Raw genomic sequence first — 23248 nt, forward strand, 5'->3', positions numbered from 1 at the left:
TTACTACTTCAAGTATCCATTCACAACATTTTTTTTTAATATTTTTTTTTATATTAACTCCACACAGGAGGCCCTGAAGAAAATAATTTCCCTCAGGGCCTATGTCATCTTTGGGGATGCTGGGTGGAGGGTCTTTTTGTGGAGAGGAAGGAGTGAACATGGGTCTTGAAGAGTCCCATGTTGTAGGAGGGAGGAAACACAGAGGCCGGCAGTTCGTTCCACAGCCTAGCTGTTGAACTTAAGAACGAATCGTAGAAGCGACCCGTTCTCATGTGACAAATGTCAACTGTGTACAAATGTTGGGCGCGCGTTTGGCGTGTATCACGACTACGCACCGGTGTCGAAGGGATCAATGACGCTAGTTCCTCAGAGCATCTTCCATTGTAATACCGATAGAACGAAAGATATAATAAATTAACAATACTGTAGTCTTATAAAAATATAGGTATATCGCACAAGTTTTATCGACACTGCTGATAACAAAATATTCCGATATAATTTCTCCATCCAAAGTTACTTTTAGGGTGCTATCCACAGAATTGTTAATACACATTAGAAATGCCTTCCACATAGATTTGAATGGAAATCAACATCGCCACTGACTTACCTTTTGGTTTATAGCCCATTTAGCTCGCGCTCCCTCTAACTCTCGCCTGATATCGTGTATCGCCATACATTAGAATTGTAACCATTATTTAAGGCCCGATTGGCCAGACTTTTAGATCACGAAACACGCCCAAGTTGTATTTCTTCTGTTCTTCTTTATTCCATGATGTTATCGGTAGAGGGAAAGTAACATTAGTCTTCCATAAAGCGTCATATTTGATTCAAATTGACACTGGCAGAAGGGAAGTGACAGCGACGACGTCGGCATCTGACCCACCCCTCGGTGCGGTTCTGTTGGGGCCTGGATAGGGGGAGGGCGTGAGTGACACATCGGAAATTACGCCGAATCGAGTGGAGGGTGGGGTGGGTGGGTAAACTGAAAAGCTCAAAAATATCTATCTAGTTTTTAAGAGCATCATAATTTCTAAAAGATTACAAGTGGGTATATCTGTATTGTCACCATGTCAAAAATCGTAAAACATATATCACATCTATTACATTGCAAACGCAAACTTAATATTACTTTGGGGAAATTTCAGTTCAGTGCATTATTTAATTTCCAATTGAATTGAACCTTCCTACCCAGGAACTGTAGTCGACAACTCCACCATCCTCGCCAAATTCTGATGAGTTAGGACCGACATTTATTTCGTATATTAACTGCTGCGATGTCATCCAATTTCAGAAAAACGCGTGTAAATTTCCGTGTGTGTATGTTTGATTGCCACCCCAATCACAGTTGATAGAATGCATTCTCATAGAAAACGACTCTTCTGCCGAGTTTCAGCTCGACCGAATGTCGGAAAGTGGGTTTATTTCCACTTTCAATATTTGGATTCATTCATTCCCAAAAACTAAAGTGAAATTCAAATATATGTTATTGAAAATAACAATATTAGTAGGTAGCATAAATATTTAATTATTTGCTCAAAATTTCCTCGCTAGGTGTAACCTGTTCTGAGGTAGGTATGGCAGGACACAGGAAAGTACTTACAATATAAATATTTAATTGCAATGATATTAAGAGATTTAAAGTGTTAAATATAGAGAAATATGTGAATGAAAAGAATTAATTAAGTATGTAGTGAGTACAAGAAGACGAAAAGACTACATTTTTAGGTTTGGTTAAAAAAATGATTTTTTTCTGAATATTTTCAAACAAATGCCTATTACTTTATCGTTATTTTTAAGCAAGGGTTTTTCTAAGTAGGCACAGACAGATCTACAGAGCTTTATATTTAGTTTGGGACAAGACTGTTTCAAATACTTCAGTATTAAGAAAATAATTAGTTTGTTCGTCTCTTTTGCCCTCGGAATAAAAATAAGCATGACTTAATCTGTAATGCATTATTGTTTCAAATAATGCATTACACCTTACAAGTTAATAATATTATAAAAAAACAAAAGAGGAGCTCCAACACGGCATGACGCGAGAGTAAAATGAATGGATGTACTCAATATTTATTACACTTAGTTAATTACGTGCAAAATTCTTGAAATCTTTTACATGTCATTTACGTAATATTTGTGATATATTCAGTACAGCGTACGATACACATACACGTTAAAAACGCAAACATACACCACACACACAAAAATACGTCATAGACCACACACCAAAACAACGTGACATTATTGTGATTATAGCGACAAGAAACTAGAATTATTATTTTTATTTTTAAAATCCAGTGGAAGTGACACTCAACTTACCTTTTCATATATATAGGGTTTTCCAATAAGAGGTGTTATTTTGATATTCAATCGTAAAAGATCAATGGTTTCGTTGCTTGTGTGGCACGTAGCGCCGTATTGTTAAAAATAAACGTTGTCCAGATCAAAACCATCCAATTCCGGCCATAAAAAATCAATAATCATCTCTCGATAGCGCAATCCATTCACCGTAACTGTTGCTTCAGCCTCATTTTCGAAAAAGTAAGGTTCAATGACTCCGCCGGACCATATCCCGCACCAAACAGTCACACGTTGAGGATAGAGAGGCTTTTCAACAATAACTATTGGGTTTTCCGAGCCCCAGATGCGACAATTTTGCTTGTCGACGAAGCCACCGAGGTGGAAATGGGCCTCATCACTCAAGATGATTTGCATTTGATTCGCTCAAGTTAATTTTAATAATTTCAATGCGTTGTTGAAGCGTGTATCGTTCCATTTTTATTAATGGCGTAGTTTCTATTTGTCAAATGTTAAAAAATGACAGCTTCAAAAGTAACATCTACCGAAATAGCGGGCTATTCAAAATAACACCTCTTATTGGAAAACCCTGTATATATATCGTTTTGCATATTGCAGCGAGGTAGTGTGTTGTTAAAAGAATTCATAACCTGTCCTTTCATAGATGTCACTAATTTCATTATTGTATCGGTTATTCAATCCAATATTATATTTGAATGCCTTTCTTGAAAGAATTGAGTTTGCACGCAGACAAAACTTTTTTTCAGAATCATACCGTGCATGTAGGGCGCAAACAATTAACTCTCAATATCTTAAAGCATAAGTCGCGAAAGTATTTTTTTTCCTAAAATAATTCAATTAGAGACATCTATGACATAGCAGATTATGAATTCTTTCGAGAGGCCAAAGTATACTAGTATATATATGTAAAGTGATTTCGCTAATAATTCGGAATAGAAATCAAATAAAGAAACTAATACTAATTTACTTCGGTTATCTGGGACACCACTGGGTAAGAGAGAACATGCATAGATCTTATGGTTTTTTTCATAATTAACATAGCTTTTGAGGTGCTGTTTTGGAGACAGACGACTTCAAATATGCACAAAACCAGGAAAAATTAAAATATCCCTCATGCCTACTTCCGCAAATTTCTATCCGAAATCGATGCAAAACGTAACGTCGATTTATTGAGAAAGTTTTCTTGAAATATCTAGATGATCCGGCCCTGAACCAAATGGTGCCTGGCGTTAGTAAAAACCTCAAGGGCCCTTTGTAGGGTCCTTGGCTCCTTGGCGCCTTAACTTGTCTGAGTCCGGACCAAACTTTTTAGATCACAAGGCCGGGACACGCATTCAAAGCAGCCTCCTAACTTGTATGGGATTTTACAAAAAATTTCGTTTAATTTCTTTTTTCAATTTATTAAAACATCTCAAAATGTTTTAGTTAATTTAAAAAAAATAATAATAGATATTTTGAGGTTCCAAGTTAGGAGGCGGATTTGATTCAGTATCCCTGCCTTGTGATCTATAAGGTTTTGGCCCGGAGCGGCCTGAATTCATACAACATCAAAACTAAATTGAATAATCTTTTTGTACCCAAAAGCAAAAGCAATATATATCTAGTAAGCGAACGTTAACATGTAGGTACCTACCTACGTTGATTTTTGTTTTTATTTATAACACAAAGACCACACAGATTCCGATTTTTACATGATTTAGGGGCAACTTTGTCTATTATCATTTATGCCGCAAATTATTGCAAATTAGAAGTAATAAATTATAATACAATGTAAAAAAGACGTTCTCTGGGACGAAATTTGACTTCAGTGGCAACAAACTTTTATAACAACGTAAGTTCGCAAATTTGTTGTTTTTGACCTCAACAAAAAATGGCAGTTTTTAATTTGCCGTTCACAAGAGGTATAGAATCACACGTCACATAAAAATCCTTAATAGATGAATGTATTAAATAAGAGGGTGCACTAGCCAAAGATCAGATAACAAAATTCACAAATTTGTTTTGAAATGCATTTTTCATAATACGTACATTCAAATTTCAACGTCTGACGCCCATTCGTTATAATTCCAATAACTCCTCACACTCCTGTCTTCCTGTCACTTGTTTGTGAAATTAAACCTTTTACGGGGAGCTTATTGCTGATTTTATATTCACCGTATTTACATTTCTAGAGGTCTGGATGAATACATTTCATACCCCATACGTGCGGTCCCTCTCCAAATTGGAGTGGGGAATAGTGTGTGTGTGATTCATCCCTACATATTTCCCCGGCATAAATTTATATGATAATGCGACCGAGCAATCTGAATTATTCACCTATCTATCAGATGTTCTATTTAATGACTGTTTATTTGGTAGATACCTACAAATAATAATTATTATTATTGCTTGGTTAAACGTGACGCTCTATCTATTGTACGTGTTCATAGATGGCGCTAATTAATTTATTATAATTATTATATTAATTTTACAATATTGACACATTATTTGCCGATGATTCAATCCAAAATGGTATTTGTATGCTTATCTTGAAATAATTGAGTTTAATACGGACAAAACAATTTAATCATATTTATATTGCGTATGTACGGGCGCAAACAAATAATGCATTAATTTTAATATTGTAAAGCTTAAATCGTAAAAAGTTTATAACAAAATAATTCAATTAACGCCATCTATGAACTTGTATATTATAACGAACGTCGCATAATATAATAAATAAATGTCTTTGGGTACTCCCAATTGTCTCATAAAAGGGTAGGTAGGTACCTATAACAATGCATTAAATACATATACGTTTACCGTGATTTTGGCAAAGTTAAATGCCCTAAAGTTTATGTTTAGACTTACGGAATTCAATTAGTTCAATCATTTTACGTAAATGAATTCACCTTCCTATAAAAAGTGTATTTTCATAAAATATTTAAATTAACGCCATCTATGAACGCGTATAATATCACGCACGTTACTTTATGGGCTACGTAATGCTTGTTAGATGAATATTTACTAATTTTTTCTTTCAAATCTCAAATCAAATCCAAGGAAAATTGGTATAATAATACTCTCCTTCATGATTTGCGATGAAAGAAAACAATAACATCATCGGTAGCTCTTTGGATAATGTATGTATGTATATTTATATTATTCAGCTTCGATCCCACCGATATATTCTATCATAGAATTTATGAAATATAGAAACGTAGATCAATCATAATATCATTGAAGATTTGGATAATGCCATTGGTGAGAACATGCTTTCTAATCTATAGAAACCCAAAGTTGAACCGACTTTGACTTAATTCTATAGATCAACCAGCTTTAGACAAAATAATAATGTTCAAATACAATTTTCACAAAAAATTAAAATGAACAAATAATGTTATGTTGTTTATTTCGGCGCATCATCAACATGCCTCGATAGCCGTGATCGTCTAGTGGTTAGGACCCCACGTTGTGGCCGTGGTAACCCAGGTTCGACTCCTGGTCACGGCAGCGAATAATTATCGCTGTCTCGGCGGGGCTTTTTTTTTTCTTTTTTACTTTTAATTTTTTTAATACATTTGCAAAAAAAAAGTTTTTTTCCTATTATTATAAATAATAAATAATTTATTACATATTATAATGATCAACTCTATTATAAAAATAATTATAAAATAATTTGGTAGCTACCCCACATAACAACTTAAATTTTAATTTAACAACCTGTTGCCTTTGACTCCTGGTCACGGCAGCGAATAATTATCGCTGTCTCGGCGGGGCTTTTTTTTCTTTTTTACAATTAATTTTTTAGTACATTTGCAAAAAAAAAGTTTTTTTCCTATTATTATAAATAATAAATAATTTATTAAGTACATATTATAATGATCAACTCTATTATAAAAATAATTATAAAATAATTTGGTAGCTACCCCACATAACAACTTAAATTTTAATTTAACAACCTGTTGCCTTTGTTGATAAAATTTCTTCAATTCTGCCGACTGAAGTCTCGGGCCAGGAATTTTACCTGTTATTCGTTTCACCTGTGAATTGGCAGCACTGTCGGGGCATTGACCAATCAAAATAGTTTTTCAGTTCCGCCATCTTTATTATTGTGATATTTTGATCCGGCAGCAGGTCATGGTTTCTCAAATATAAACAAATCTGTTTTATCGTGTTTTTTGGCTGACCATGAATTGTAAATGTTGTGTTTTACTGTTATTATCAATTCGGTGTTGAATATTTCGTGATTTTTAAATTTATTTTCAAATTAAAAGCAATATTACCTAAGTAAAAGATCGCCGGTTAAAAAGTTGTCTTGATTTTTTGTAGTGTACGTGTTTTATTTAAAAACAGTGAGTATAATTCTTATTTTTTATAAATAACACATCAGTTTTAAATAAATATGTTATCCAAAATGGTATGCTTGCAATTTATTTATTATTAGCCTTCACAAAATGTTTCCAAATAATATAACAACTAAATTAAAATAAAATAAGTCGCCCATCTTAAACATTGAATTGCTAACTTTTTAAATTTAATTACATTTTTGTATCCTCAAATATACACCAAAACTATATTCTTTGTTTTTCACGTAACCTCGAAAGTGTATCGTTCACAAACGCATACTACCGCCACCTCTGTTACAATAGAAAAGATAGCGGAGCTTGACCACCCATGCTTGAAAAAAACGTGACCAATATAACAAACTAAATATTTTTTCTGCTAAATTTAAAAGTAAGCACCGAAATTGTTTATAATCTATCTTTTTTTCAGCGGTAACACAAAGGTATCATCATTTTTTATCCAAATCACATAAAATCGGCGGGAAGGATGGGCACTCGTGTGGGTGGCGCTTGTTGCCCGGCCATGGGGGCCGAACGGGCTGGTCTGCCGGGGCTGTTGAGGGACCTTCAGAGACTCTCAGAGGACCAGGACTCGGCTGATGTCGTCTTTCTTTTGGGGCAGCAGGAGGAAAGGGTTTACGCGCACAGGCTCATTTTATCTGCGAGGTTTGTTCATTTTATTTAGATTTTTTAAACAAACAAACATTTTATTGCTATTATCGCTAAAATTGTTTTATATTTTTTTATTGCGTAATTTTTGTGTATTTTTAAAAGCCTTCCATGTAAATTTTATTATATAAAAGTATTATCTGTGAAAATGATTTATCCGTGATTCACACTTTACCTCATAACTAAAACTGTCGCTAGGTGCTCCATGTATTTTCTTTAAAATGTTTGCTAGAATTCGGAACTGTACGAGGAACTGTCACGAACATTGTCAAGAAAGTATAGTATGTGTATGAAAATTTGTATGAAATAGTGTATGAAAATTTGTTTGGGTCTCTATAGGTACTCATATTTTGTTACAAGAAAGGTATTTTTGAAGGACAAGGGTGTTTCGATGTGAATTTTTATACCACGCGTAGTCTAATTCGCGTAGTCAAATTCGACATATAACCACTATTAGCTGCTTCAAGTACCCTATAGTGATGAGATGGTGATGAGGGACTTTATGTTACACTTGAGCCTTGGTGAAATCGAAATAATACATTATCCTATGTATAGTGCTTCTGACAGCTTATGAGCAGGATGGTGAAATACCCCGTGATTTCTATAAAATATACAAACTTTGGTGACTATTTTACTAATGTTTTTGTTTATTTATTGGTAGTTTCGAAAATCTTTTCTTACATCTTGTAAAACTACTGTTTTACAAGAGCTTTTTTTTGACAGTACAGAACAAAAGACTTTTTTTAGGTTCATTGAAAATTTGTATATAGAAAAAGATGGGAAGAAAATTGAAATTAGTTCGAATTCGGGGAGTGCTTTAATTTTTTCCAGGATATCCTTAATTAATTACGTTTCGAAGTGATTCACATTCGTACATTCATAGATCCTTAGATCGCCAATAACGGCCGGAGCGCCAAAAAAGAATTTAGGAACTTGAAAGGTGGGCGGGCCGCCCGCCGTAATGGAAAAGTTACTACAATGCCCCGCTGGTCCGGAATTACCGCCCTGAACTGTGAACCGCCCTTCGTTAGTTGAAACAAAAGATTTACAACACTTAAATAAATGTAGTTAATTCAGGAAGTTTTTCTTTATCACTCTGGTAACGTATGACATACCTACCGTTAAAACGAAACGTAAGTATGCGTGTCTATCTGTATATACATGAACGTTTCAGAGTGGAAGATACTCTCAGTATCGCCCAGGTGAAAGACCACCGTTCAGAATTGAATCGTGGCTTGAAAAGATGTAGCCGTGTTTGGTTACCAGGGTTTCGATTTTTCCATCGTAGTGTCGTCGAAGGTACATAATTACATCCGCCAAACGTCCTAAGTCATTCCACTCGAAGGTGGGCCGAACCACTCGTTGTAAGAGTGGAATGACTTCGTCGAGAATCGTGGCCCAGAAATGAATAGCCAGATTCTTCCCTACCTTCCTCTCCTCGTCTCCTTCCCTCCCCACTACCTGTATATATGAGGATGCCGCTGATATAGTTCCACCGGCTCCAAATGGTTTGGAGCAGTTCACATAAAAATACGAAAATCTTATTTTATTTTCTTAATTTATAAAAAATGGTTCAAGAGGTCTAATATATATTTATATAATGGAGCGTGTACTGGATTTGTATACACATCTACAGTATTATTCCGATTTTTATTAAATTTTGCATACTTCACCTTCAAAACAAGCAGAAGGTCACTGTCTACACCCGGTTCAGAAAAAACTGTGTGCAACGCCGGGGACTTCATCTAGAAAACCCACACATTTTTACATTTTTAGTTTCGTATTGCTTATTTTTAACATTTATTGCGCAGATGATTTTAATATTTTCCTTTAAATATGCTTTAAGTATACAAGCCAAAAAAGGTATTTTCTTATTGTATTGTATGCCACGAATATGGCATAAAATGGCTTGGCGAACGGAGTCTAGAAATGTTCGATTTAAGCGGAAAAAATTATTTTTTTTATTTATTTTGTTAATAATATTAACCTTCCAGCGGGCGCGCTGTCGTAAAATTTACGACAGACGCGCATTATAGCTTCCCCCACTCTTTCCACTTAGTTGTAAGCATCGAGCTTCGAGCTATGCTAGAGTCAAATCAAATGTCAAACATTTACCGCAAGATATAAATGTTTTTCTCAAAGTGAGTTACGGTAGGGCGGTTGAACCGATGACAGAAGAAGAAAACATAAGCTTTCCAAAACGCGGTGTTTGTCGGTTATGTGCACTGGATAAGAAAAGATCCTCAGCATCAATGAAGTATTGCCGTTGCCAGTCCTTTACATGCAAGAACCATTCTTCAGTTCAGGTGGTTTGTAACAATTGTAAGGATGGGAATATTGATTCTGACTAAATAGGTCGATAACAAATTTTGTTTTGAAATATTAAAATGTTTAGAGTGTTGCTTATTTTTTTTTAAAAGTCAAATTTTTTTTAAGTAGGTACTGCCTATTATCATTTTTCATATCCTTGAAAAAATTCCCTAACATTTGTATAAAGAAAACACCACTTACATGGAGAAAACTTGATGACGTAAAATTTACGACAAGCGCCCGCTCAAGGGAAATTTCTCAACGCGCCCGCTGGAAGGTTAAAATAATCAACGGGCTATCGTAAAAAATCTTAGCCATAAAAAAGTTTTTTCTTAAATGCTTTCATAATTTCCTAATTAAAAAAATACATTATTTAGTACTTTAAGCTTACATTTTTTTAAAAGTAATTAACAATTTTATTTTCATTCTACTTAAGCAAAACGATAGGAAAAGCTTCAATTTATCCAAATGATATATTTTTAGAATTCATAATATAAACCGATTAGTAGTACAGATTAAGAGGAAGCTACAAGCCAAAAATGTGCATATTCTTGGTATACCTTATATTGTAGGTAATAAGCATTAAAATCGCTTGAAGAACGGAGTCTAGAAACGTTAGATTTCAAGCACAAAACTGGTTTTTATTTATTTTGTAAATAATTTTATAAGAAAGCAAAAAAGTTAATCAAGTGAAACTGTCACAAATATTCTTAGCTATAAAACATTATTTTTAAAAGTTGTTTGCTTTACGCGTTCATACATTTCTGTTGAATAAATATTTTTTTTGGTAGTTTACATTTATATTTTTTATTGAGTAATTTATTTTTTTATTTGTATTATACTCTAGCGAAACAATAGGAAAACCTTCAATTTATCTAAAGTATATTTTTGGTATTCATAATGTACACCAATTCGTTATAAAGATTAATCAAAATAGTGATTTAGCATTAAGCTTCGCCTGAATCAAAAATAATGATTTCACTGATAGCTTCATCTTAAACTAAGTACATTACAGCGTAAAAAGTTCAGAACTTATTGTTTTTCTTTTTCTTGTCATTTGTATGAGGTTTTTTATCCAGTTAAGAATTTTTCCTCATAAAACTCATTAATGTAATATAAAATCAGTCAAGTAAATACAACCATCAGATGGTAATAGTAATAAGGCCAAATGAGCCGCAGTACTAGTCAGCTAGAAACATGAAAGGGTATTGTTATAAGCCCTAGCTAGTTAGAGGATTACGAAAGAATCCATAAAATCAAAAAAAAAAAATATACATTTTTTACTTCACTGGGAACTTTTAGTAATACATTTGAATACCTTTATACAGTTAACAACTGTATGTTTTTGATTTTTTCATTATTTACAGCCTAATATTTTATTTCTATCTTGTAAGGCGTGTATGGAAGTCTTTATTGTTATGTAGTTTGTGTCTGAAGTAAGTTGGTAGTAAATGATTAAAAACTTCGTAGATAAAAATTGAAATTCTTTGTTTTTAATTCATTAATCATTTTCTGTATTGAATTATTTATCTTTAAATATTTTAATCAAACAGAATAAATTGATGAATATTTGAAATTTTGGCTAGAGTAAATTCCCCCAATGGAGATACAATTTGGAAACACCGTTCACGGTTTGTACGATGTCACCGCGCTTCGCAATAATCGAATCATGGATGTATTCTCTTAATGCTCTCAGCAGTACAACTAATGAGATTAAAATAGACTTCATTACTGGTAACACTGTAGCTATGTACGGATACAGTGTGTCCCAAATTGAATTAACAAATACGTTGAAATAAGTAAACATTTTTCTAAAAATGTATTCTTACAATTTTTACGGTGACCCGACTCTTGATCCCCGACAGTTGGCCCCGACAGTTGACTCCCGGGACAGTTGATCTCCTGGACAGTTGATGCTGCCAGTTGATTCCCCGAACACTAAAATTTTTCCTGCTTTTCGCCTTCATTGGCAAAGTAAGTATACAGAGAGGACATACGGCCGTACAAAAAAAGTCGAAATAATTATATCTGCAGGCGTCTTGAGTGAAAATCCGCTGAACAAATATTTTTTAGACAACAATAATGCTGTGTCCCCGAAGGAGTATGTAGGGAAGATGTACCGCCGAGTAACAATTCGGCCGTATATAATCTATGCATACTTTCTTTACCAATGGGGGCGTACACCCGATACAATCCTTTGAGGGATCAGGTGTCCGGGGGATCAAATGGCAGAGGGATCAACTGTCCGGGGATCGAATGTCCAGGGTGTCAACTGTCCGGGGGATCAACTGTGGGAGGGCCAACTGTCGGGGGATCAAGTGTAATGGAATCCATTTTTACTTTACTTGGACCACAAACATGTTCACAGCCGGCTTTAGTTCCTAGCCATTCTTCTTCAGTCTTCAGTGCTTTTCATTCTACCCCATTTTTCTTCCACGCAATGATCCAACTCTTCCTCGATCTTTTACTGGATTTCATGGGAACCTACAAAATCTTACAATAGTATCGTGCTCAAAAAATTATATTCTCTAGTGCAGGGGTGGTGAACCTTTTCCCTGAAGTAGTACCTATCATCCCCGGGCCGCACTTTGATTTTGTTGGCGTGAGGGGGAGAGTAAATATTATTATTATTATTTTACTCCCAAGTAGGCAAATGCCCGTATCATAGTGGTAACATAAAACAAATAAGAACATAAAAAATTACAATAATATAATAATGTGCATATTTGTTTTAAAATATAAAAACAAAAATAATATAAAAAACAAGAACAAAACGGATTTTGGTGCGGAGTCCTGAGACGTCATGTTGTAAAACAGCAGACTCTAAATCTGCTTCTCCAGTCCAAGTCCAAGATCGTAAGACATTTTAAATTGTTCAATTTAGAGTGTATTAACATACATTTTAAACATCTCTGTTTATGATTTACCAAAAGACATTTAAAGCTGTTCAATTTAGGATATATTGAAATTAATTTTTAACTCGTCTTTTGTTTTTCTGGAACACTCTCTACGCACGTCTGTACAATTTAGGAGGGTTAACTTTTGGCTTTAATGCGTTTCACTAATTCGCTGTCAATCATAGCTTATTCTGTTAAACTCTCCCGGGATGTTCTTCGTAATCGTGTTATGTGTTCACAAAGGATAGAAAATTATTCTCTACGTTTTCAATAAAGGAACAAATACAACAAAGTTTAGAAAAGTAATAAGGCCGGATTTGACGGTGGATTTCTTTTTTGTGGAATGAGAAAACCTTAAAGAAGGAAATCGAAAGTACCTACCTAATAACATCGTCAATTGGAGTAATGAATTATTTGACGAAATTAGATAAATATCATTTATTACTAGTTACCACCTACTTATAAAAAACGTTAAATGAACTAAATTGGCCAACAGTGAAAAAAATGCTGGCTTTGAACGCGATGATATTTATTCATAAAATAATAAACAACCTATTACCAAAATACTTTTGGAACAAATAATTAAATTTAATAATGTATGCATGTACATATCAAAGGTATCACGGAAAACTTATATATTTCTTAAAAAATCTAAGAAATGTGGCAAATAAAAAGGACATTCTCGTATGGAATATGGAATTGTACGATGGAGATCTGCTGTTTCTAAGTATATACATAACCTGAACACAATTCGAATAGAAATACTGAAAGTAACCATAAGAACGCCTTCGATTGAAATTTTCAATATTTTTGATGTACTAAATATACAACAAATATATGCTAAAAATATACTATGAAACTATTCAAAATTACTGAATTCTCTAATACCGCGTATTCATCAAACTTGGTCAAATCACAATGACATAAAAATATTCCAGGTCATAAAACCACATTCGGACAAATAAATTATATTTATTTTGCGACAAAACTCCACAACACTCTTCCTCCTGATATAAAGCGAATAGAAAATTGTAATGATTACAAATCAAGAATAAAAATCTGGCTGAAAGAGATTAATGAAAAAACTCTGAAAGAACGTTAAAATCGACATAGAAAACTAATAAAACAGAAATGAATAACTTTAGTCCGCCTCAGTACAGGTCACCCTAGTGAAGAGGACTAAGAAATACAAATTACTATACATATATTTAATATCATATTTTGTACGTACAATTTTTAAATAGTCGCTATAATAAAAAAATAAAAAATAAACAAAAAAATGTAAGTTATTATAAATAAGACGTTTGTAAACTTGGACGTACAAATGGCTAATAAAAAAATATAATAAATATGTAAAATAAAACATATCGTTCCATGGTAGATTGACGCTGGCCTTTCAAATTATAATTTCGTAATAATCTTAAATCTCAATGAGGTGGTTGCCTGGATGGAGTCCCCCCTGATTGCCCTCTGGAGACGGGAGATGTTCAAATATCCTCCACAAACGGCTGCTTGCACACATTTTTGTGTTGTATCTAAATTAAATTCTGCTTTTTTGGGCCTATTGCGCAATTTTTATTTTATCTTATTCTAATTATTTTATATATTATTTCGAAATATGGAATGTATTGCATTACACTATCACTGCATACATTATGGAATAAACTCTTATTATTATGAAATCAATAAGTAAAATTATAATAAAAGGATTGTCGATCAGGGAGGTCGCCGCATCGTATGCACCCATCGCTCATTAAGTGTAGAGCTGAGCCGCTCGGATACAACCACGACGATGACGTTTGTTGATTTTATAGTCGGTTTCGAAGTAAGCCGGGGAATGAGTGCATCATACCTTTTGTGAACATCGTGGAAGCACTGCAGAATCTTGGTAGTTGTATAAGTTGCCTATGTGCGTTGTTGAAGCACACCTTCAGCTTGTCTCATTACGCTACTGGACATTGTATCCACAGTTCAGATTTATATGAAGCATAACTTAAAAAGCAATTTTCTAACATTATCGCTACAGTGTTTTAGAACCGCCTTATGATCATTCCGACCAGTATATTAATTGCTCTCCTTTGTCGTTCCATATCTTCTGTATCGTTCATGTCTTCTGTCAGGATATGTCCCGAGTATTTAGCCTGTGAGGCCACAAGCAAAATACCTGCTTAAGGCAATGCACTACGTCGTGTAATATTTTGAATCGAGCCGCTATCAATAACACACCTTACGTAGATGGTGATAAGGCTTAAATTCCCGCTTAACACCATCCAGCTGTTTTGATTTATGCAAGAAAAAAGCATGGCCAAAAAGTGCCTTTAATTTTATTTTGTGAATGTTCAGGCACAAATATTTAAATGTTTTTCGATCATTTTATAAATAACTCAATTTTCCACTTTATACAATAAAATCATAACCGAAAATGGGTTCGTAAGTAGGAGATTTTGAACTATAAAGCAGTTTTCATAGGCCTATACATATTTTTTTTCTGGGCTTATAAAAAGACTTATCTAAAGAATACTCGATTATTTCAAAGGCCGGGATGTATTCTACTCGCAGTATTTAATTAAAGCATCTGAAGCATTTATAGGCGACCAAATTTTCAAACCAAAAAAACATGATTTTGCATTACTACGTAGTGCATCGCCTCCGTTTCTTTCATTGAACCATTAATAATTATTATTATGAGGCAGTATCAATATTAATAAAGAAAGTCTTGAAATCGAAATAAAAGTAAACTCTATTTACTCTTCTCCCATTGAGAGCAGATCTTTCAGCTACGCGCTACACTGCATCCTTTTGTAATATTTTGTTCAGTCGACTAACTTCGTAAGATTTTTTTGTATTTGGACGAATCAAACAGTGATTTTGACATCGGTCAACAACGTCCCCGGCAACCGTTGAACCCCGGGGCTGTGGAAAGCAATCGTTTCTGACGTGGCTAACCCTGCCTTTCCCACCCCTGCCTTTCCAACCGCTACCCTCGCGCACATCCGAAATGATCCAGGGATGGACTCGTTACTCATTTATACGAATAATAATGAGTACATCCGCGAAAAATCGCGGGATGTAACATGACTTGCCAAGAATAAAATCATATCACATATTTCAAATATAGGATAAAATTAATTATCTGGTAAAATGAATAATAAATTGTACTTTATCGCTTGTCTGAAAATATTCCTAACACATGAATAATAAATTATCTACATAAATAAAAATGTAAGGATGGGTTGTTTCAGAGAAATTGAACAATTTTTCAAATTTCAAAACGAATTTTCAAGTTTTGTGAAACTTTTTTTCAAGTTCTTTTATTATTTAAGTTTTGTCTATCGCCAGCCTACTATAATGATATAATAACAGAACTTGAATAAAAATTAACTTTCTGACTTTCAAAGAACCCGAAAATGATCGTTGAAATTTTATGAATTGTTTACATTCTGTGAAACAACTAATCCTCGATGTTCGTTTGAAATCTCTGAAAGTTCTTCATCGATTGCTTAGAAATTTTGACAAAACGTTGCATTCGAATACGTGTGTGTTTTTATATACCCATATTATATAAATGTCACCTGTGACAGATATAAACATGCTTTTTGTCATCTCTGACATGTAAAAAAAACATGTTTTGTTTTTAAACAGCGCCATCTGTTGGACGTAAAAGCAAACGGCGCCATTATTTCTCTTTCTGCACAGACATTCAGAGCCACAGCAACGCGTGGCGGGGCACAGCTAGTAGTAGGATAAAATAAAAGAAAAACTATTACATATGACAAGAGGTTGCAAAATATCCAGCAAGGAGGTAGGCATCTGATGTAAGTATACTCCAAAGTAAAAAATTAAATATAGATTTCTTCTGGAAGCTTATCACTTTGTGATGGCATTATTTATTTTATTAAAACATAAATAACTTTATTTACATCACTTAATGAAAGTTATTTGTGTTTTTATTAAAAAAAAGTTTAATAAGATTACATTATTTTGTCTATTTCCGTTGTATATTAATGCATATATTATGTACCCATATGTATTTTAAATAATAAAATAAAGAGATCTATGGAACTGATAAATCGAATATTTTTCCAACCGAAACTGATACTTTTGTATGTACTGTTCGACCACCGTAATACGGGAATGAACCTAGTTTATTAGGTTGAAAAAGATTTTTTTAATTTGTAGCAGGTATTTTGTGTTAAACCACGAAATGAAACAAAAAACAATAAGGTAATTATGTGTTAGCGTGTTTCGTAAGAAACAGCGGAAATTCAACCATTGAAAGTTCCAGTCAACAAAAAATATACTCTTATGTTGCAAGCGAAAGATTAAAGATGTGTTAAACTCATATTTTTATAATAGTATCAACAATACGTTTAACAGTAGAATGATCCTTAGAAACTGTCTACTTAGATAAAACATTCAATTGTTATCAGATAAAACTGCCTTGTTTCTATAGTTTAGAACATCGCGATCTGATAGGACCTCTGCGATTCCAAAAGTATTCCCCAAGGATTCTCTCCTTAGTCCCTCCCTGCCCACATCCTTTCGGAGTGACTATTTGTCCAGGGGGTAGGGATCGCCGCTCGGACCCCGCGCAGATCATGCGACGAATATTCCTGCCCCGGAGCGGTCCAATATCACGTCCTCGGCGAGGGTTAAATATTTACGTGACTCCTTAGTCTCCCAGAAGTTTTGTAATGTTTGCACGTGAACAATCATATTTCTGGATTTTGACAAATTTCTACGGCCAATTCTGAAAAATTGTATAGGAATATAATATGTAGGATAACATGTGTAGAATCCATACGCCTAGCGATAATCCCATAGAACGCCGTCAGTGGTATGTTTGCACACTCAATGCTAGGTGATATTTTTAGGATAAAGGGTTATGCAAGAGAAGTAGACTAAGACTAGGAATTTAAGGCTATGCACCACGTCATTCAACATTTGGAATCGGGCCGCTAACAATAACACTCCTTATGAAGGTGGCGATAAGGTTCAAAATACCGCTTAACACCAGCTGCCGGATTTAATTTATGCAAGAAAAAAACATCGCCAAGCAGTGTTTTATTTTATTTTACGAAGTTTAGGCACCAATATTAAAAAATATTTCAGGATAATTTTATAAAAAACTTAATTTGCTACGTTATACAGTAAAACCGTAACCGAAAAGGTCTTCGTAAGTACGAGATTTTGAACTTTAACGCAGTTTTATAGGCCTGATACTTAATTATTTTCTGGGCTTATAAAATTATTTTCGTAAAAATGCTCGATTATTTCAAAGGCCAAGATGTGTTCTACTCGCTGTATTTTATAATTTTCAAACCATAAACACATGATTTTGAATTTCTTCGTAGTGCTTCGCCTAAAGGAAAGATCTGCAGACTGTACTAGTTATTACATTCCCAGTTTACGATTAATCTAATCAACATTATGAGCGGAAAATGTTTTATCAGAGGATTAGACCCTCTACGCCTGGGTAGGTTCCCGACGCCTGGATTGACTTGACTACTAACGTGTTAAAATGTTTTATAAATTTGTATTAAAATGAAGTTATTTCACCATAGGTTAATTTTTCATATAATTATCTTGTTACCTATAATGAATGTTTATTGAAGAAAACGTGACAGTTAGAATTTTATTCGTTTTTATTATTGTTAAAGCTAGTATTTCATCATGCACGCCAGTCACGATGTTGACATAGTAGATAAGTTTGTGGGTTTGACACTATTTTTCACCGGACACAGTTGCAGTTTATAAAAAAACATCAGTCTGTTTTAAAGTCTCGCTCAACCTATCTAAAATATTATTATAATTGTTCTCTGAGCTCTCGTCATGTCGAGTACAATTTCAAGCACAAGAAAGGTTGCCCTCATCACAGGAATAACAGGACAAGATGGATCTTACCTTGCAGAGTTTCTTTTGCTGAAGGGATACGAAGTCCACGGAATCATCAGGAGAAGCAGCACATTCAACACTGGCCGTATTGAACACCTTTATGAAAATCCACAAAATCACAAAGGGGGGAAGATGCATCTGCATTACGGAGACATGACTGACTCTGGAAGTCTCGTCTCTATAGTGGCACGAGTTCGCCCAACTGAAGTGTATAACCTTGCAGCCCAGAGCCACGTCAAAGTTTCATTCGAATTGAGTGAGTATACTTCTCAAGTTGATGCTTTTGGAACTTTGGCCTTGCTGCAAGCCTTAAGATCTACAGGAGTCCATGCCAGGTTCTATCAGGCTTCTTCTTCTGAACTCTTCGGAAGTGCTCCTCCACCTCAAAGCGAGACCACGCCATTCTACCCAAGATCTCCCTACGCTGTAGCCAAGATGTTTGCTTACTGGATCGTCATAAATTACCGAGAGGCTTACGGAATCTTCGCCTCTAATGGCATCCTATTCAACCACGAATCTCCAAGACGTGGAGAGAATTTTGTGACCCGTAAAATAACCCGCAGCGTCGCGAAAATCAGTCTTGGTCTTTTGGAATTTATGGAGCTTGGAAACCTGGACAGCCGCCGTGACTGGGGACATGCCAGAGATTATGTGGAAGCGATGTGGACAATGCTGCAACAGGAGAAACCTGGAGACTATGTCATAGCTACTGGCGAAGCCAGGTCAGTGAGGGAGTTCGTAGAAGCTGCCTTCCGTCACGTTGGAAGAACAATCTGCTGGCTGGGGAGTGGCACTGAAGAGGTGGGTGTTGACGGGAAAACCGGCGATACCTTGGTCAAAGTCAATCCGAAGCTCTTCCGACCTACCGAAGTTGATTATTTGCTGGGCGATCCTTCTAAATCCAAAAGGGAACTCAACTGGCACACAAAGACGAGTTTTGATGAACTTGTCAAGGATATGATGGATTCTGATATAGAACTGATGAAAAGAAATCCACTGGCTTAACTGTTGTTAATTATCCATCTTTTAAATATATATATATTATTTTCTTTTGAGATGTCTTACCTACATTAGGGAAAATAATACGCAAAGATGTTGAATTATCAAGAAAGAAGTTAAGAATTTCTAATCTTTGTCAATACAACGTCATTTGGTTGTTGCTCGCACACACAATTTGATTTAATGTTTGCAATAGGAAATTTTCCTTGCACTATTTCTTATTATTATTTATTGTTATTTTTACAAATATTAAATAAACTCGATAGAAACAACCTTGCACGTCTCTTGAACTAGCAGAACCGATATAAAACGCTTCGCTGCCTTATTCGCAATGCCTATGTTATTGTACCTACTTTTTTTCTATTTTACTTAAGGCTATTGTTTTTACCGACATTTTCCGGGGAATGTTTACGTTCGGCCGCGTACATAAAACGAGCCATTGGACGAGCGTTTATGGATCATTTTCCTCCGGTAGTGGAAATAAATGATCCGTCAAGAAATTCACAGCTCTTTTGACCGTGAGTCGGTTCATTTCCGAGTTAAGTCGCCTTCTACAACCTTCTGTTTTATGATCTCCCATCACTTTAATCGGTCTGCGGGGGGGAGATTGATGTTGGGGGAGGCATACAAATCTAAAATATTACGGCTGTTTAGATTTTTGGATTAAGTTAAATTTCTTATTAAATATAACCATCTCTTTAATTAACTTTTATTAATTATTATTTTCGTGATTTATTTCTGAGTTATTATGCCGTGTTGATCTTATTCCATCTTTAATGGGACAGCGTTTTAGTATCCATCGTCAAGGCAGATGGAAGTACCCAAATTGATCTGCCCTGATGATTTTTATTTATTTATTTATTTATTTATTTGTTAAGACATACACAGTACAATAAGATACAGTTAGAAATTTTTTAGTTATTACATAGTTGTAGTACCTATTACGTATGTCCATAAAATGTCATTACGTAATTTCGCCTGAGATTGTTATAAAAGGAAGGAAGTGTGTGGATAGATAATAATAAATGAATTGAAAATAAGAATTATAATAAGCTCACGAATTGTAATTGACTGTTAATACATAGGAGTTTTGAAAAATGATGTAAAAATATTTTTGAAATTTGTCATGCTAAGAAATTTAATAAGTTAGTTTTGTATGTTAGAAAGGAATCATGAAAGATGTCTAAATGTAGTAATTTTTCGTAATGGGTGTATGTTGTGATTGCGCGAGTAATTACTGAGTTGTTTGCTGCATTGGTATTGTTGGCTTCAATATGAAATAGTGTAGTGTGCCTGGTACGCCTCGTTGGAACATTTAAACCAATGACGGATAGTAATTCGGGACTATCTATTTTATTATTTAGCAGATTATGTAGAAACAACAGGTCTGACAATGTGCGTCTTTTTTGTAAAGTCAACATATTATTTGTAGTATTGTTGTATTTCTTGAGTAAATGTTTCGAAAATTTATTCTGTATACTTTCTACTAAGTCTATGTATACCTTATATTGAGGATTCCATATTGTGGAAGCATACTCCAGTGGACTTCTGACCAATGAACAAAACAAAATTTTCAGAGTCTTAGCACTTTTGAAAACTTTGCATATTCTTAATAAGAAACCTAGCATTCTGTAGGATTTAGAAATAATGTGTTCAATGTGCTTGTCAAAAATTAATTTGCTATCTAAGTAAACACCTAGATCTTTACACGTAGACATAGGTTGTAAAGGTTTGTTATTCAAGTTGTATGGATAGATGATTTTGTTTTTATTTCTAGTAAATGTAATCGAGTGACACTTAGATATGTTTAAGGACAATAAATTTGATTCACAATATACGCACAAATTATCAAGATCGCTTTGCAATTCCATACAATCGGATAAACAACGTATAGCTTTATAAATTTTCATGTCATCCGCGTATAAAACAAAGTAACTATTTTTAAAGCATACGGAAATGTCATTTATATAAATATTAAATAAGAGTGGTCCAAGATGCGATCCCTGGGGCACACCTGAGATGATTTCCGTTAAGCAAGATGCAAAACCATTGACAACCGTGATTTGGTGCCGATTATTGACGTATGATGCGATCCATCTATAGAGGTCACCGTGAATTCCTAGACCTAATAACTTTTGTAAAAGAATATAATGATTAACACGGTCAAATGCTTTAGAATAATCCGTATAAATGGCATCTACCTGGCATCGCATATCCATTTGAGCATGAAGAAAATTTGTAAAAAATGCAAGATTTGAAGTTGTTGAGCGATTTTTCATGAAGCCGTGTTGATTATTTAAGAGTGAGGGTGAGATAGTAGAATATAATTGATCGTAAACAATTTTTTCCAATACTTTACTTAGTATCGGTAATTTGGATATAGGTCGATAGTTCGAGACATCATTTTTACTGCCATTTTTATATATTGGGGTAATCAGGGCTGTTTTCCATTTGTCGGGAAATGTTCCTTCGGATAGCGATAGTTTGAAAATAACAAAAATGGGGGGTGTCAATTGTTTACTACAATAATTTATGAAGATCCCTGGAAGTTGATCATCCCCTGGTCCCTTTTTGATATCAATGGACTTAAGGTATTTGAATGTGATGTCTTCATTGATCTCGATTGAGTTGATTATGCTATTTGAATTAGAGCAAAGACTGGCATTGCTTGTATGTGCAGGTTGAGCATTCGAAAATACAGATCCAAAATACTCAGAAAATAAGTTGGCTACTCCTCTACTGTCATTAGCAGTTTTTTCACCGTAAATCATATGATCAGGGATGGCAGGAGATTTTCTTTGAGAATTGACGTAGGACCAAATTTTTTTAACATTGTGCTGTATACCGGATTCTATTGTAGAAATGTAGGTTTTGTAAGCTGCTGAAGCGACTGTTTTTTGCCTTTTGCGAAGCAATGAAAATGAGAGATAATCAAGGGGGTTCCGATGGCGCTTCCATTTTCTAAAGAATTTAAATTTTTCGTTTGTTATTTTTATTAAGGCTGCCGTGTACCATAGTGGGTATTTTCCAGATTTCACAACTTTCTTAGGAATAAACGCTTCGATAATCTGTTCAATTATAACATAAAACGAATTTAACGCTGTATTTACATCCAGTGCATTTATAACGGTTGACCAGTCGGTTTCTTTCAGTCTCTCATTGATCTCTGCATAATCTGCTTTATGGAATAATTTTATTGTTCGAGGAGTTGAGAGGGTTGCAATAGTGGATGGAAATTCTAGTTCTACAATCAATGATTTATGATGAGCATCTTCTTTAACTAATGGGTGGTCGGCAAGCGACACATTAACTGAAGTGTTACAGAAGACGAGGTCCAAAATTCGACCGTATTTGTTAGGTAAATGGTTAAATTGGGTTAAATTTGCAAAAGATAAGCAGTTAAGTAACGCGAGTGCGCATTGATCTCTATTACTTGGCATTTGTTGATTATTCCATTCGATATTGGGCATGTTATAGTCGCCAATGATTAAAAACTTGTCATTGGGAAAACGGATTGTTAAGTCAGAAATAGTATTGGTATGACTAGTAAATAATGCTAATCTTTCTGATGATGTTAATTTTGGACCGACGCTAGGTAAATACACGCAGCACATATGAATATTATAACAATGACGATTCGATTTTGATGTATTGACAGTTATCCAGATATCCTCAGCGTCTGATTTCCAAGAGCGAGGGGTAACAAAAAATTCTTTTTTAATTCCTATGAGTACGCCTCCGCCAGTTGATTTGCTAGTGCGGTGTATATCCCTATCATTTCTGTAAACAGAATAGCGATTATCGAATAATTCCTCATCTCGGATACTATCAACCAAC

At 34.5% G+C, this 23248-nt stretch overlaps 1 protein-coding gene, 1 non-coding gene and 1 pseudogene across 2 annotated transcripts in view; all 3 read left to right on the forward strand.

Annotated features, from left to right (window-relative positions):
* The first annotated feature begins 5736 nt into the window (after positions 1-5736).
* On the forward strand, positions 5737-5808 carry TRNAH-GUG (transfer RNA histidin (anticodon GUG)). Its single transcript has one exon. It is a non-coding gene; the product is annotated as a tRNA-His (tRNA).
* A 614-nt stretch (positions 5809-6422) lies between these two features.
* LOC149422461 (uncharacterized) overlaps positions 6423-23248 on the forward strand; it is a 71381-nt gene continuing 54555 nt past the window's right edge. The window contains exons 1-2 of the mRNA XM_089633819.1: positions 6423-6650; positions 7072-7307. Of these exons, the coding sequence (XP_089489945.1) occupies positions 7129-7307 (179 nt within the window). The 5' untranslated portion in view covers positions 6423-6650; positions 7072-7128. The remainder of the gene's footprint in view (positions 6651-7071; positions 7308-23248) is intronic.
* On the forward strand, positions 18350-19417 carry LOC149422462 (GDP-mannose 4,6-dehydratase pseudogene; annotated as a pseudogene).

The sequence above is a fragment of the Hesperophylax consimilis genome, chromosome 7, assembly GCF_061612785.1.
Source record: "Hesperophylax consimilis isolate HC1 chromosome 7, BYU_Hcon_1.0, whole genome shotgun sequence".
In the NCBI taxonomy this organism is placed as follows: Eukaryota; Metazoa; Arthropoda; class Insecta; order Trichoptera; family Limnephilidae; genus Hesperophylax; species Hesperophylax consimilis.